The following is a 17,338-nucleotide window of genomic DNA, read 5'->3' as shown; positions in this document are numbered from 1 at the left end:
CAAGTACTTGTATTTTTATTCTATCTGTTGGACTTTATTAATATGATTAATAAATTAAATGCCCAAGGGCAATATTGAAAACTCACTATTAGGGCGGTTACAAAATAGGGTTATATATTTTGGTAACCACCGCATTAGTGAGTAAATGAGTGATTCATTCGCACGAGATTTATCTCTGAGAAATGGCGGCTCCATCTCTCTCTCCCTCTCTCTTAGAATCGCAGGCTTGGAAATTTTTTTCCTTTCCTCGTTTTTTATCTTCATTCCATTAATCCACGGCATTTGGGTTGTGGGTATCATTCCCTTTCCTAGTGATTGTGGAATCGCTCCGGTAGAGCTTTGGTGGTTGAACGAGAACATGGATCTAAACTTCCGCTGCGAATACTTCATAAAAGGGAAAGCGAATCCAGGTAAGGAATCTTTCCCCCGTCAATTAAACAATATTGATATATATGGAGTATTACCAACATTGGCATCAGAGCCATTGGTTCCCACGTTTTTTTGTTCCTCCCCATTGTTTAATTTTATTGTATGGATCCAATGGGAGGATCAAGGGTTTAATACGAAACCCATGGGAGAATTGATAGGGTTTATGGAAACCCTTATTTTGGTTCGGATCCGAGTGGGAGATCTTTGTGAATTTTCCTAATGAAGATTTGCATGAATTGATAATCCATGATGATAATTTTTTGTTTAAAATTTATTGTTGGATTTTTTTCATGAGTTTTTGGATGATTTTTCCAGTGAAAAAATGTGTTTTACCGTTTTTTGAAATCGGTTCATAAAAAAATCTAGAAAAAACGCCGTTTTCTGGTCACAGAATGCCAGACGGATTTTCCGTCTAGGCAGACGGTCATCCGTCTGGGTATAAAAGGCAGACGGCAATCCTTCTGGGAGATGGATTTTTTTGGATATTGGTCTGTCCAGTTCAGAATGTGTTTCTAACTTACTGGACACTAATGGCTCGACAATCTGTGTGGTGTTTGGGCATTGAGGGCCTAATGGGGCCTAGTGGGAGCTAATGAGGTAGAAGTGTTCTGTGTGAACCACCTCATAGCTTTAACATGATTGCATGTTTTATTTTAATAAAACTATTTTTTATTTTGGGTCTATCAATCATGTTTCTTGCACAGAATGAAACTAGTGTATAAGTCTATGTGGGTTTGCATGAGAATTTGATTGAATGTTTGTTAGCATTTCTTTTGGTTTAAATGCTTATCCCATAGGTTGACTATGCTAGTGTGATTTGCTGTTGCTTGAGTTGTGTTTTATGCTAGAATAGTTGAACTCATCCTAGTATGTAATGTCTCTAGGATAAATGGCTGCTACCAAGAGCATTGTTGCTAACTTCGCGAAAGGAGATAAACTGAATGAGAGGTATTATGACCTTTGGCACCGAAAGGTGCAGTATCTCTTAGAAGAATAGAACATGCTGGAAACCGTAAACTAGACCATGTCCCCACCTGAGGAAGGTACCACTGCACAGTATAGCAGGAACCTTGAGCTTTACAATGCCTGGAAGAGGAAAGACCGGGTAGCCAGGATTACAATCCTGAGCTCCATGAGGGATGACCTGATGCTTCGTTATGAGAAGCATAGGACTGCAAAGTCTTTGTGGGAGGCTGTGAAGTTCCAGTATGGAGAGACTTCCACCACAAGAGGCCGCCAGCTCGGACTCACCTTTGACGGTTATAAGATGCGCCAGGGTTACACCATGAGGCAGCATATAACCATCATGTCTAACATGATTAGTGAGTTGAGCGCATGTGGGCGCCAGAAGACTGATGAGGAGCAAGTCTCCGCAGTCATCAGGTCATTGCCAAAGACTTGGGAGCATATGAAGATCTTCTTGACTCATGTTGATGAGGTCAAGACATTTGTTCAAGCTGCCAAGCACCTTGAGCTAGAGGAGGATCGGATGTTGGCCGATGTCCCTCACACTGAAGTAGTTGCTGCTGAAGCAAGCACTAGTAAGGGTGCAGGCTTCAAGTGCAAGAAGGAGAGAGCTCAACCTCAGTGGTCTAGGAAAAGTAATAGAGGTGGGAACAGAAACAAGAGTGGTTTATGAGACATGGTTTTAGAGTTGTATTTGAAAACAATTCTTTGGTTTTGTATCTGGGTGATACAGTTTATGGTTATGGTTTTCTTCTGAATGGTTTCATTGTATTGGATACAATTGATTATTCATTTAATTCTAGTAGTGCTTTTGTTTGCCAAGATACTGTGTGTATTGATTATAATTTGTGGCATGCTAGACTAAGACATTTTGGCTTAGATAGGATGAACAGATTGGCAAGAGAAGGTCTCTTAGGCCAAGGTTCACTATCTGATTTGCCAACCTGTGAGTCATGTCTAGCAGGAAAAGCAACTAGAAAACCATTTAAAAAGGCTTTTGAGAGCCTCTCTTCCTTTAGAACTTATCCATTCAGATGTGTGTGGACCCATGAATGTGCATACTAGAAAAGGACAGTCTTATTTCATCACATTCATAGATGACTATACAAGGTATGGTCACATTTATCTAATTTCTCATAAGTCAGAAGCTCTGGAATGTTTTAAGAAATTCATGAGCTTAGTTGAGAATCGATTAGATAAAAAGATTAAAACTCTTAGAACGGATAGAGGTAGAGAGTATCTCTCCGATATGTTCAAAGGGTTATGTGATGAAAAGGGGATATCTAGACAACTTACTATTCCAGGGACTCCACAGCAAAATGGGGTTGCTGAGAGGAGGAATAGAACCTTTGCTAGACATGGTGAGATCCATGATGGCGCAGGCAAATCTACCCATCTCTTATTGGGGAGATGCTTTGCTGACTACGGCCTATATCCTCAACAGAGTTCCAACCAAATCGGTTCCTTCCACACCATATGAGTTGTGGACTGGAAGGAAGCCAGATTTGAGTTACTTGCGCTCATGGGGATGTGCAGCATATGTTCACTCTACTTCTCACCAATATGGAAAGCTTGGACCCAGAGGAAGAAAGTGTATCTTTGTGAGATATTCTGAACCCTCAAAGGGCCATGTCTTCATTGGACTAGATGAGAGTAAGAGGAGAACGGAACTTGAGTCTAGGGATGCAACATTCTTGGAAAAATGATTTTCCATCTCTTTCAGGAGTTAACAAAGAATCATCGGAATTCTTTGAGATACAAGATAGTGGTCTTGTCACTCCAGGGATTCAGATTCTAGATAATGAACCTGGGGTTCATCTAGAAGATCCTAGTGGGAGTGGGAGTGCAAATGTGATAGCTACCTTAGACGGTGAGCAATCTGACATGCACTTGCGCCATAGTGGGCGCGGGCTAGTTCCTCGTCAACGTTTCGACATAGAGGATGAAGCCTACATGGTAACTCCTGAAGAGATCGACTGTGAGATGACTTCAGTCGATGAGCATGAACCAAAGAGCGTGCAGGACTCTTGCGGGATCAAGCTCAAATGAATGGTTGAAAGCAATAAAGGAAGCGTTGGAGTCGATGAAAGTTAATCATGTCTGGGACTTGGTTGACTTGCCGCCAGGCCGAAAGGCAATTGGGAACAAGTGGGTTCCCAAGATCAAAAGAAAGGCGGATGGATCTATTGAGAGATTCAAGGCTTGTTTAGTGGCTAAGGGCTACACCCAACGAGAGGGCGTTGATTATGAGGAAACTTTTTCCCCTGTGGGTAGGTTTGCCTCAATTCGCCTCATACTAGCTATTGTTGCTCAGTTGGACTTGGAGCTTTATCAGATGGATGTAAAAACTGCTTTTCTCAATGGAGAACTTGAGGAAGAGATCTATATGGATCAACCTCAAGGCTTTGAAGCTAATGGACTTGAGCGCAAAGTGTGCAAGCTTAAGAAGTCCATATATGGCTTAAAGCAAGCATCTAGACAGTGGAATGTGCGCTTCCACCAAGCTATGATGGAAAATGGTTTTTCCATGCTTGAGGAAGACCACTGTGTTTACACCAAGAGATTTGATAATAATTATGTCATTCTGACACTGTACGTAGATGACATACTTATGGCTAGCAATAGCAAGGAGCTATTGGAAACCATTAGGAAATGGTTGTCCTCCGTATTTGATATGAAGGACATGGGTGAAGCAAGCTATGTGCTTGGTGTCAAGATTGTCAGAAATAGGCAAAAGAGATTACTGGGTTTATCTCAGGAGACCTATAATGACAATGTCTTGACGAGATACCAGATGCACAACTGCAAACCATATGATACTCCAGTGGAGAAGGGTTTGCATTTGAGCCTTGATATGGGTCCTAAGACTCTAGAGGAGAAAACCAAGATGGAAAGAGTTCCATATTCCATTGCAGTGGGTAGCCTTATGTACGCTATGATGTGTACTAGGCCGGATATTTGTTATGCAATGGGTTTGGTTAGTCGGTACCAATCAAACCCAGGCATAGAGCACTGGAAAGCAATCAAGAGGATATTGAGATATCTCAGAGGAACGAGTAACTACATGTTGTGTTACCAAGGATCGGATTTGCGGTTAGTTGGCTATAGTGATGCCAACTGGGCTGGAGACATCGATGAGCGCAAATCATTCTCTGGATATGCTTTCTTGCTGAATGGCGAGGCCATTTCGTGGTGTAGCAAGAAGCAGGCTTGTATATCCCTCTCGACCATGGAAGCAGAGTATGTGGCATGCTCAGCTGCGGTTCAAGAGGATGTTTGGTTGAGGAGATTCCTTCGACATACTGGGATTGTGATGACATCCAAAGAGGCTGCCCTTGTCTACTATGATAGTACGGTAGCTCTTAGCTATGTCAAGGACCCCAAGTATCATGGGAAGACCAAACATATACAGTTGAGATATCACTTTGTTAGAGACATTACATCAAGGAAGAAAGTTGTACTTAAGCATATATCTACTAGTCAGATGGTAGCTGACCCTCTTACCAAACCTATAGCCAAGGATGTTTTTATTTCTCATGTAAAATCCTTGGGCTTGCGTAGATTGTGACTTATTTTTGTACTGAGACTTTCTTATTAATGAGTAATATGAGTTCATTCCAGCATTTATTTTTATTCACTTTCAGTGTGATTGTGTTTCTTCTAGCATAAAACAAGATATGTCAATAGGCAAGAGAATGGCTCACTCACACGAGCATCCGCCTCTGGCACCTTGGAGGCGAGCAAAGATGAGACAGATTATGAATGACTTTGTGTAGGTCAATTCATAATCATGATGTCGCCTTGATTTGGAATCAAGATGAGTTTCTCTATTGTGAAGAGAATCGACATGAATGGTCCCACTATTCATGTTGCCTATAGGAGCCAGGTGCGAGTACTTTATGTGGCTCTAGGGTGGCGACAATAAAGAAACTCGGGTTAGGTGCAAGGGGTTGCGACTGGACTAAGACCTGTATGATGTTGAGATGGACATACGTTCTATTGTATATAGAATGCTCCACCATAGCACGTATATCATACTATGTGTGCATAGTGATCATTGGAAATGAGAGGATGGATCCCTGCTCCTCTCATTGTGTGAGTCCTGGACTTTATGGTCCATTAGTGTTCTTAGTGACTTTCGACAACATCATGAAACGAAGGGTTGATGTGGCTACTTTGGGGTGTTACCTATGGTCATGATTGATTCGACCTAAAGGGGCACTACCGGGAAAGGAGTCAATCCTAAGTGTAGTGATGGTCTGGGGTGAAAGGAAAGGTTTGATTTAACTGCATCCTAAAAAGTGTTTGCTGGCGCCAACTGTATGTATTACAGTAGTGAACATTTTAAGGACAAGAAGGTGATCTCTCGAGGGATCGAGATACCTTTAGTCCCGGTGAGTTTGAATAAACCTAGGACACTGTGTTATACTAATGCTTATTTGATTTGTTTCTATGAGTGATGTGCCATTCTGGCCTTCTAGGAAGGTTTCTAATTTGGGGCTCACGCGTGCAGGTATATCACCGGTCGCACAACCCATTTGCCAGTATGACTTGTGGATATTAGTGTCTGGGACACAGGTGGTCTATGTATCTGGGATACATAACAGAGAGATTGAATATGTATATCTAGGATATACATGTGTGTCTGGGACACAAGAGGTCTATGTATCTGGGATACATAGCAGAGAGATTGAATGTGTATATCTGGGATATACAAGTGTGTCTGGGACACATTGAAAGATTAACACTTGCCCTTGTACAAGTGGGAGCTGTTGGAATTTATTAATATGATTAATAAATTAAATGCCCAAGGGCAATATTGGAAACTCACTATTAGGGCGGTTACAAAATAGGGTTATATATTTTGGTAACCACCGCATTAGTGAGTAAGTGAGTGATTCATTCGCACGAGATTTATCTCTGAGAAACGGCGGCTCCATCTCTCTCTCCCTCTCTCTTAGAATCGCAGGCTTGGAAATTTTTTTCCTTTCCTCGTTTTTGATCTTCATTCCATTAATCCACGGCATTTGGGTTGTGGGTATCATTCCCTTTCCTAGTGATTTTGGAATTGCCCCGGTAGAGCTTTAGTGGTTGAACGAGAATGTGGATCTAAACTTCCGCTGCGAATACTTCATAAAAGGGAAAGCGAATCCAGGTAAGGAATCTTTCCCCCGTCAATTAAACAATATTGATATATATGGAGTATTACCAACACTATCTTTTAGTCTGTAGTCTGTATTGTAGTTTTAATAGTACACATTTGGTTCAAGTCCACCTAGAGCTTTGGTGGTTGAACGAGAACGTGGATCTAAACTTCCGCTGCGAATACTTCATAAAAGGGAAAGCGAATCCAGGTAAGGAATCTTTCCCCCGTCAATTAAACAATATTGATATATATGGAGTATTACCAACACTATCTTTTAGTCTGTAGTCTGTATTGTAGTTTTAATAGTACACATTTGGTTCAAGTCCACCTAGAGCTTTGGTGGTTGAACGAGAACGTGGATCTAAACTTCCGCTACGAATACTTCATAAAAGGGAAAGCGAATCCAGGTAAGGAATCTGTCCCCCGTCAATTAAACAATATTGATATATATGGAGTATTACCAACACTATCTTTTAGTTTGTAATCTGTATTGTAGTTTTAATAGTACACATTTGGTTCAAGTCCACCACCAACGGACTCCATGAATTTTCTGTTGTCTTTTCCAAGAGGAATCGAAGTCCCTAATACATCGAAGCAGAGAGAGCTCATTGTTAGCTTGATTAGATACTTTGCGTCGATTTAAGGCCTTGGCACACTTATGCAATCAATAATGTTAACCATAGTTTCTGAGAAAACATTTTTGGCATAGCTGGTGGGACAATCCATCACCAGTGAGTGTTTTGCTAAAACGATAAGGGGCATAGAAGCCATTCACCACAGGATCAATGCATATTACAGAAAAACTGTTAAATACCATGATTGAATGGTTAAAAATCATCAATAACATGGCAAATTGATGAATACCATGATAGGATGAATGAAAACCATTGATATAATGGTAGAATGGCTGAAGAACATGTTGCAATACTCTCCGCCAACTATTGAGTACGTTACTAAAGAGGTAAGAGGCATACATGTTCCAATAGAGACCGCTCACAACAAATAAATGGTTTAAATCGAGAACCTACATGCTATGCTTTTCAAATTTATGTAGAGGCTGAAGGCCGAAGGTAGATATTGGTGTAGACCAACAGTCAATCTGCAAATAGTCAACATCAATAATCATTAGTGTGCAAAATGTAAGCGATTAGTCCGTAACAAGGGGCAATCGACAAGGTCCATCACAAGTGAACCATCTACACAAGAGTTGATTGGGGACACTTAGTGGACCATGGCACTGTGGGAATCTCAATATTTTGTGGCCAAGGAAAAGGCCAAAAATCAATCTGTAAATGATCGAAGTTAGCAACCATTATTAGTTGGCCAAAATGCTAATCGATCAATCCCAAACCAAGGGTAAATGGCAAGAGCTCTGTCTTTTTGTAGAGACAACATTGAATGCTATCCTAGGATGCCATCGCAAGGTCCAAGAGGTTTACTAAAGAAGGGCCTTCCACCAAAAATAGTAGTTGTTAGGCTGAATATGATCAAGAGATTCAGCCATGTTAAAAATGCTAAAAATGCCCAACAAAATAATGGCTATAAGAGGCATTATGATAAGCGGCAGCATCTTGGAATGACAAAAGAAAGAAAGGAGTTTCTAAAAGGGTTCCAATCAGAAATTACATCTTAGAATGTTGGAACCTCTACAAGGGGGAAGTACTAGAAAACTCCATATGGTACTCTTGTCAAGGAGATCAAATGAGCTGCAAAAGAAGAAGAGAACAGCTTTTGCTCATAGCAAACTCTTCCTCATTATGTATGCATATCACCACTTTGTGATGAACAGGCTGCCGTTCAGCCACGATTTTGATGATGATGAGAAGCCGCCATAAGGCCACCTTTGTATTGATATTGGGAGGCCGCTATAAAGCCACCATTTCAGGATGAGGAAGAGAATAGCAGCCCATAGAGTACAGTCCTTTTTATGAAAGAATCATCTATGATTGGCTACGCGAAGAAAAATTTAAGCCCACTATTCATTGAAGTAGGAAGCTAAGATTATATATTATAAAAATCACAATATAACATTGAAGGAGAAGTGGGATCTCAAACACCAAGTCTTCCATGGTTGTGTAGAAATGCAATCACTCTAAGTCAAGAGGATGGCGATGCCCCTTCCACGATGGATGGTATAGATTTGTAACAGTCAAATAGTGAGATTGTGACCAGTGAACAATACAGCAAAGTTGTCACTTTCTATCAGGAACGCTATGTCATTTACAACCCTAGCGTATTTCAAATGCTTGAAGGCCCCGTTGACCCGAAGTGATTTAGAATGATTCTTCTTTGTTGATGTTGATCGGTCATGGTATCCATAGCCTTGCTTCTTTTTCGGCCAAATCCTTATTTCGTTTTGCTTCTCCTGGTCATCGAGCCTGATCGACTCGACTCTTTTCCCTGTCCACAGCCTCTCACTTTGTTTCATTCTTTTTCTGTACCGTTGCTTCAAAGGTTTGCAAATGACCGATTTAGCAAACAATCAGCAACCTATAACTAACTTTTACAAAAGATGTTTGAAAGTGAGGGACTGATTGTTATACAATGCCGATAAGTAGTGAAGAATTGATTGTTACAACAAACGGTCAAAAGTAAGGAACTAATTGTAACAACAAATAATCAATTGTAAGTGTTATTACTATATCCCACTGGACCCCGAAATTGGTACCTGGGAGGGATCCAGAGTGTTCGGTGGGCCTAGGCTTCCTTCAGTTTCGTCTTTGGGCCTAGGGTTCCTTTGTATGGAGGAGGCCCCAAATACCCGAGACAACTCATCATCCCCAGCGAGCTTTGTGACAATCTAGATGGCACGAGTCAACATACTGGGACCCATTTTCCATGAGAAGTGTGAAATCCAGCCCAAAACCTAAATTAGACACCCTATTTGTTTTGGATGAAGAAGAACTTATTTGATGTTTGACCTTGAAGTTGGACCTTGAGTATGGTGTTGATATGTTTAGAAGGTCCTAGGAAGTCAAGTCGGACCTCTCCCTTAGTGTAGATTCGAAAACCCATAGAAAATTGATGATGGAATTCCCTACTTGAAGAGCTTGGTTGATTTAGAAAAGAGAATGCACATTGATGAAGAGAAGATTGGTTGATGACCTTAGAGCATGGTTAGATATGATTTAAAGCCATTTTCCTATGCTAGGTAAGTTATAATTGTTTGTAGAAAGTTTCGTTTGATTCCGATAAGAGAAAGGCCCTCAAATCCCTATTTTAGGCTATGCTGTCAGCCTGGGTCGAGTGCCTGGGTCGACTGGGCCATGCTACCCACCCACTCGACCCAAGTAAACAGAATCCGAGCAGAATCTTCTGTTTAGGTCCTTATTGCTATATATACCTCATAACTTCGTGTTTTTAGTATCTCTAGCCTCCAGAACACCTAGAGAACGAAGGAAACTCATCTCCAAGCCTCCTTTTGGTGTAGAAGAAGATCTACATTCAACTCTCAAGCTTTCTCTCTCTTGTTCTTCAATCAAAGGTTAGTATTCAATCTATTATGCTATTGATTCATTCTTACTATGATCATTCTCTTCTCTGATCTGAGATTGTGAGGAAAATATTGCATCTCTGCAATCATATCTTCTACAATCTCTTCTCTTTCTATAAGATATGATTTCATATTCATTCTTTACATGATTTTCATGATTTCTTCTTAAACTATGATCATGTTCTTATTTCGATTTCTTCTAGCATATTAGATGCATCTTTATGATCATTCTTACTCTTGATTTACTGTGTTCATGTACTAGAATGAGATCTCATCATCTCTAGTTCATCTCTTTCCTTCATAGCTTGTTTTCAATGAAAACCATGTTGTTTTCCAAATTAGAAAGTCTTGTTTTCCAAAATAGAAACTATGATTCTAAATTAGTAAGTAATGGTTTTAATGGTGGTTTGATGTCTAAATTATGCTTTTTAGTCTTAGACTACTGTGTTAGACAATCCCTCCAAGTTTCGTCGCATTCCGGTTTGTGTAGCATAGGTTTCGGATCAAGATTCTCTTTTTATTTCCGGATTTGCTCTTGGGCAGATTGCCTGGGTCGACTGGAGCACTCAACCCAGCCACTCAACCCGCAAGAACAGCAACTCTGTTTTTCATCCGTTTCGACTCCAATCTTTTGGAATCACTTCTTATGACCTATACATGTTTGGTCAAGCTTGTTTAGGTGATTTTGGATCTGTTCTTTGATTTCTTATTTGAAGACTATAAGTTCTGATTACGAGGTGAGTATTCCAACTCACAATATGCCTATTTACATGTCTTATGGTATTATGACATGAATGCATGATTTAGCTACTGTTATGTTAGTTTCCATTATGATATGAATGTTGTAAGTACAGTAGGATCTTATTTCCTTATTTACTTTATGTACTTGATTATGTATGAATACTTTCTCATGTATGTTTTCTTATTTATTTTATCTTGTCTTCTTATACTCTTTCATATGATGTGATATTTGTCGTGGATGATATGACTGAATTATGATTGTGATTGTTTAGGTATGATTTGGGATTGGGGAATGTCCTTTTGACATTTCTGTCCTTGGACCTCATTGGGAGTAGTATGGGATATTTCCAATGTTGCCCTTTGACGCTTTCTCGGATTATTTGTTGTCATGCCTAGGACTTGTCTAGTAGTGTTTGGCTAGGATATTCCCTGTTATATCAGACCCGATTCGGAAGGGTATTGAGACCGAACGACCCGTGGTAGCAATGGGGATTCATGGGCGCTCAAGACCGGTAACCAACCCATGAGGGGACATGAATCACATTGTGGGGGCCATTTATGGGTAGGGTTGCATATGGATAAACTTGGGCTCATGGGCGTTCAAGACCGGTAACCAACCCGTGAGAGGACATGAGAGCTTCCCGTTTACTATATGTGGATGACCTATAGGGTTGATGAGTCCGTAGTCTGGGACTATGCTGACTCTAGTGTGAAGGATACCGAAAAGGATCGTCAGGGGCGAGGAATGGACGTATCTGGATGTGAGTTGATATGACTAAGTAGAAGACTTGCATTGGGCTAGGCTTTACCTTGACATGCGCCAATACTTAGACCAAACGGTTATGTGAGAGAGCGGTGACTTAACCCCCAGCCATGGATTGTCCAAGATGGATGAAGGACCCTTTGCCAACCGATGATGTGTGATTGAGGCCTACCCATTGAAGTATGGTGCTATGACTTATAGCATGTCTGCCAATAGAGACCAGCATACATATATAGAGTTAGAAGCATATTTGCATATATTGTTTCATATCATTGCATATATGTTTGTTTGTGAATGCATGTGAAAATGCTTATTGTGTTTGGATTACTTGCTAAGTTCTTTTGAGCTTACCCTTCGGGGGACTTGTTTTTAGATGACATTTCAGGTACGAAAGAGAACCCGTGCACCAGCATGGAGAACCTTTCCGTACATGGTACAGCTCTGGATGTCCTTGGACAAGGTAATGAACAGCGAGGCAGCCAACACTCGGATTTGGGCTGTACTGACGACTCCTATTGATGGCAGCCGGCATCGTCTTATTCGTCGATGGGATCGTGCGCTAGATGCTGATCTGAAGCTTCAAGAGCATGACCCTAAAGTGAAGAGGATGAAGACTGAAGAAGAAGAAGAGCCGACTGAAGAAGTGGATTAGATTCTCTTGTTCTTCTAGACTTTTATTTTACTTGTATTAGCTTAGAGCTTGCTTTAGATTTCGATCTACCTTCCGCATATGTTGTGGGGTATAATTCCGCTATACTCTACAGTTGTCTTTTGATTTGGTATCTTGTTATTCCGCACTCTGATATTCTTTAGTGATCCTTCTGTGATCCTTTCTTGACTTTTATTGTTAACTTATTAGAATACAATGATTTGTTCTTGCTTTTGATTATGTTATTGTGCTAAATGGATATGATCGTTCCTAAACTTGATCTTTTGGGCTGTGGATCACTTCCCTGGGTAACCCAGATAGGGTATAGGCTGGGTGTATTTGGGCGGGATGTGACAAGAAGAATCAGCTACCTCAGAGATATTGCGTGGTTGGAGATCTCCTTGAGCCTTGGGACGACAAGATCCATGTCTACTTCAGGAAGTTCCGACATATTAAGACTAGGGATAAGGCACCTAGATGAAACGCTCATGGTGGCTGAAGCTATCGTTTGGACTACGCCGTGATTCCAGGAATGGCAGGAGTCGTCTTTGCCCTCCATCTCACCAATCGACATCCAAAGGTTAAGCAGCATGCTATCCTTTTAGGTATGGTTCACTTATATAATCCCTCACCACATGGGAGCGGGGTAAGCTCTACACACTCCAGCCTTCATCCTTCTTGGTTGATAAGGCTAAGGTTGATCTCATCTTTAATTTACCATCACCTAAAAGTGTCAAGGATGTTAGATCATTTCTAGGACATGCTGGTTTTTATCGCCGCTTCATAAAAGACTTTAGCAAGGTAGCTAGACCGTTAACTTCATTACTTGCTAAAGATGTCCCCTTTCATTTCACTTCTGAGTGCTTACTAAGTTTTGAATTATTGAAAGAGAAGCTCTCCACCGCTCCTATAATACAAGCACCAAATTGGTTAGAACCCTTTGAGTTAATGTGTGATGCTTTTGACTATGCTTTAGGGGCAGTTCTAGGTCAAAGGCTAAATAAGATGACCATTGTGATTTCTTATGCAAGTCGAACCCTCAATGATGCACAACTTAACTATACGACAACTGAAAAGAAATTTTTGGTTGTTGTGTTTGCATTAGAGAAGTTCCACTCATATTTGATAGGTAGTCATGTAATTGTTTACACTGATCATTACGCCATCCAATATTTGCTAAAGAAGAAGGATGCAAAATCCTGACTCATTCGTTGGGTCTTGCTGCTACAAGAGTTTGACTTAGAAATTAGGGACAAAAAGGGAACTGAAAATTTAGTTGCAGACCATCTATCCCGCCTTTCTAATTCTAGAAAGGAAGAGCATCCAATTCTAAAGACATTTCCAGATGAGAAATTGTTGTTAGTGGATATGATACCTTGGTATGCAGATATTGTCAATTATCTTGTGACTGATGAAACCCCATCCCATTGGTCCTCCCAAGATATATATCAATTCCATTCACAAGTGAAATATTTTTTCTGGGATAATCCATACTTGTTTAAAATGGGTGCAGATCAAATCATTAGGCGTTGTGTACCTAAGCATGAACAAATGTCTGTTCTTTCATTTTGCCATGATCATGCCTATGGGGGTCATTTTGGGCCTAGGAAAACTGTAGAAAAAGTGCTTCAATGTGGGTTCTATTGGCCTACAATATTTAAGGATTCCTTTTCTTTTTGTAGAGCTTGCAAGGCTTGTCAATCCCTTGGTCGAGTGACCAAAAGGAACATGATGCCCCTAAATCCGATTTTAATTGTTGAAAATTTTGATGTTTGGGGTATTGATTTTATGGGACCATTCCCTAATTCTTATGGGAATATATATATATATATTATGTTGGCTGTCGATAATGTGAGCGAATGGATAGAGGCCATAGCTTGTAAATCAAATGATCACAAAGTGGTAGTCAAGTTCTTAAGGGAAAATATATTTTCTCATTTTGGCACTCCTCGTGCTTTGATTAGTGATAGGGGCAAGCATTTCTGTAATCGACCTTTTGAGGCCTTGATGAAAAAATATGGAATCACCCATAAGCTTGCTACGCATACCATCCGCAAACGAGTGGTCAGGTAGAGGTTTCCAATAGGCAGATTAAACAGATTTTAGAAAAGACAGTCAACCCCACTCGTAAGGATTGGTTGAACCGTTGATGCTTTATGGGTCCACAGAACTGCATATAAGACTGATTTGGGTCAATCTCCATACCGCTTAGTGTATGGTAAGGTTTGTCACCTACCAGTTGAATTGGAGCATCGGGCTTTCTGGGCAATCAAGAAATTGAATTTTGATCTTGACGATGCGGGTATCCACCATCGCCTCCAACTATCTAAGTTGGAGAAACTTAGAAATGAAGCCTATGAAAACTCAAAGATTTACAAGGCTAAAACTAAAACCTTTAATGATAAGCATATTGTTAGGAAATCATTTTCTGTTGGTGATAAGGTTTTGTTGTACAACACTTGGCTGCATTTGTTTCCAGGAAAATTGCGATCTAGATGGGAAGGTCCATTTATTATTCACCGTGTTTTTAACCATGGTGCTGTGGAAATAATTGATCCTCATTCTAATCAAATTTTCAAAGTGAATGGTCAACGTCTAAAGCCTTTCCTTGAAATGCCAAGTGTTGATAGTGTAGAGGTCATAGATCTCTATGAGCCTTTTTACACTGATGATTGAGAAACTTCAAGGTAATGCCCTCTTTTTGCCTTGTCATTGTCTTTCTTTTCATGCATGCATTGAGGACATTGCATTACTTAAGTGAGGGAGGAATACCTTTGGCTTCTTCGATATTTTAACTTTGGCTTTTAGTTAGTGTACATACTATTTCAATTGCTATGATGTGTGAAATGAGAGTGATTTTGGTACCCATCATGAACACATAAAAACCCTGTTGAGAGGAAGGTAACTTGTATGCATGTTGAGATAAGAATTTCCTTAGAAAAATAAGAGGCCCTTAACTTGAGGCGTTGGACCATCTATGGGTTTTGTGGGTTCTTGTTCTTTGGCTTGGAGTTGAGATCAATTTGTTTGTATGGCATGACAAAAGTTCAAAAAAAGAAGAAAAAAAAGAGTAGAAAGTAAAAGTTGAATTTCTTGGAACTAGACAGGGCACTCCGACTCAGGAATCGAGGTGACTTGATCGAAACTCTTAGGAATGATATTATTGAAAAGAATTCTCGTATCACTGTCTATGTGGGCATATGCAAAGCAAAGCTACAAAGTAACTTGGGTTTCTGGTGTTTGCTCCACCATGTTATTCAAGCCAACCATAGTGGAGTAAAGTAGAGTTCACTACTCAAAAGAAAGAAGAAAAAAATAATAAATAAATAAATGCAAGTGTCATCAATGCCTTGGTAGAAATGTTTGGTCAAAAATACTTCAAAACCTTAGTCCTTGGTCCTCTTACTCTATTAGTGGTTTTGCTTAAAGGAGAGGTATGAAACCCGGCCCTAACCTTGACCCGGATACTCTTTGTCTGTAGGTCCGAAGACTCGAAGTAGAAGTGAAAGTCAACTATGGGCCATATTAGTAGAAGACATAGTGTTCAACTCCGAACCTATGGAGATTGAAGATGATGCCCCATACTTGAAGACAATGTTGGATATAGAGAAGAGACTGCACCTTGATGAAGAGAAGATTAGTTGATGACCTTAGAGCTTGGTGGGATATGATTTAAAGCCATTTTTCCATGCTAGGTATGTTAAAGTATATGTGTTTAAAGTTTCGTTTGATTCCGAGTAGTGGAAGACCCTCAAATCCCTATCTTTGGCTTTGCTGACAGCCTGGGTTGACTGCTTGGGTTGACTAGGCCATGCTACCTAGCCAATCGACCTAGAGTTGCTGAACTCGAACATAATCTTCTGTTTTGAGTATCTTGCTATATATACCTCATGACTTCGTGATTTTAGTATCCCTAGCCTCTAAAACACTTAGAGAACGAAGGGAAACCATCTCCAAGCCTTCAAGAGTGAAGAAGAAGACCTAATCTTGCAATCTTGCAAACTCTCTCTCTCTTGTTCTTCAATTAAAGGTTAGTAATTTATCTTTATGTTAATGATTTATTCTTTCTATGATCACTCTCATCTCTGAACTGAGATTATGATGAAGATGCTACAACCTTGTAGTCATATCTTTACAATCTCTTTTCATTCTCTTGTACTATGATCATCTCATTCATTCTTGACATGATTCTTATGATTTCTTCTTAAACTATGATAATATTTCCTATTTTGATTCATTCTAGCATTATAGATGCTTCTCTATGATTATTCATACCTCTGATCTACTGTGTTCTTGTACTAGAATGAGATCTTATCATCTCTAGTTCATCTCTTTCATTCATAGCATGTTTCTAATGAAAACCATAATTTTTTACCAAAATAGAAACTATGATTCCAATTTAGTAAGTAATAGTTTTAATGGTTGTTTGATGTCTAAAATATGTTTTTTAGTCTTGGACTACTGTGTTAGACATTATATTCTCTCCAAGTTTCGTCGCATTCTGGATTGTGTAGCATAGGTTTCGGATCAAGATTCTATTCTTGGATCCGGATTTGCTCTTGGGCAGATTGCCTGAGTCGACTGGCTCACTCAACCCAGCCAATCAACCCGCAAGAACAGAATCTGATTTCTTCGTCCGATTCAATTCAATTGATGCTTATTCTTTTAGGACTACTTTCTAATGATTATGTGATGTTATTCTAGGGTTTGTTTGCTAACTTTGGATTCATCCTCTTGTCTGTCCGGAATATACTCGAATCTATTTAAGGTAAGGAAGGTTGTTACCATATTAACATAGATTGCATAGATATAGTTTCTAATTTGGGAACTACTTAGATTTGCTACTGTTATGTTAGTTTTTATTATGATATGAATGATGCAAGTACATTAAGATCTTATTTCCTTATTTACCTTGTGTACTTGATCATGCATGAATACTTATTCATGTATGTTTCTTATTTATTTGATCTTGTCTTATTATACTCTTTCATATGATGAGATATCTGTCGTGGATGATATGATTGAATTATGTTTGTGATTGTTTAGGTATGATTTGGGATTGGGAAATGTCCTTTTGACATTTCTGTCATTGGACCTCATTGGGAGTAGTATGGGATATTTCCAATGTTGCCCTTTGACACTTTCCGGATT

At 39.8% G+C, this 17,338-nt stretch overlaps 1 protein-coding gene across 1 annotated transcript; it reads left to right on the top strand.

The window, feature by feature from the left end:
* The first annotated feature begins 14,020 nt into the window (after positions 1-14,020).
* Positions 14,021-14,863, top strand: LOC149011242 (uncharacterized). Its single transcript, XM_089162592.1, has 2 exons — positions 14,021-14,256; positions 14,356-14,863. Exons 1-2 carry the CDS (start codon positions 14,021-14,023, stop codon positions 14,861-14,863), a joined length of 744 nt encoding a protein of 247 aa, XP_089018718.1.
* The last annotated feature ends 2,475 nt before the right edge of the window (positions 14,864-17,338 follow it).

Source organism: Hakea prostrata, chromosome 7 (assembly GCF_041222555.1).
Source record: "Hakea prostrata isolate BN-2017 chromosome 7, UWA_Hpros_2, whole genome shotgun sequence".
NCBI classification, from domain to species: Eukaryota; Viridiplantae; Streptophyta; class Magnoliopsida; order Proteales; family Proteaceae; genus Hakea; species Hakea prostrata.
The sequence above is the reverse complement of the archived record's forward strand: the minus strand, read 5'-3'. Positions and strand labels throughout refer to the sequence as shown.

Coding starts and splice junctions, on each gene's coding strand:
- LOC149011242 (XM_089162592.1), top strand. CDS start 14,021: ATGTTGGCTGTCGATAATGTGAGCGAATGGATAGAGGCCATAGCTTGT. Junction 14,257..14,355: donor ATCCGCAAACGAGTGGTCAG/GTAGAGGTTTCC, acceptor ATGGGTCCACAG/AACTGCATATAAGACTGATT.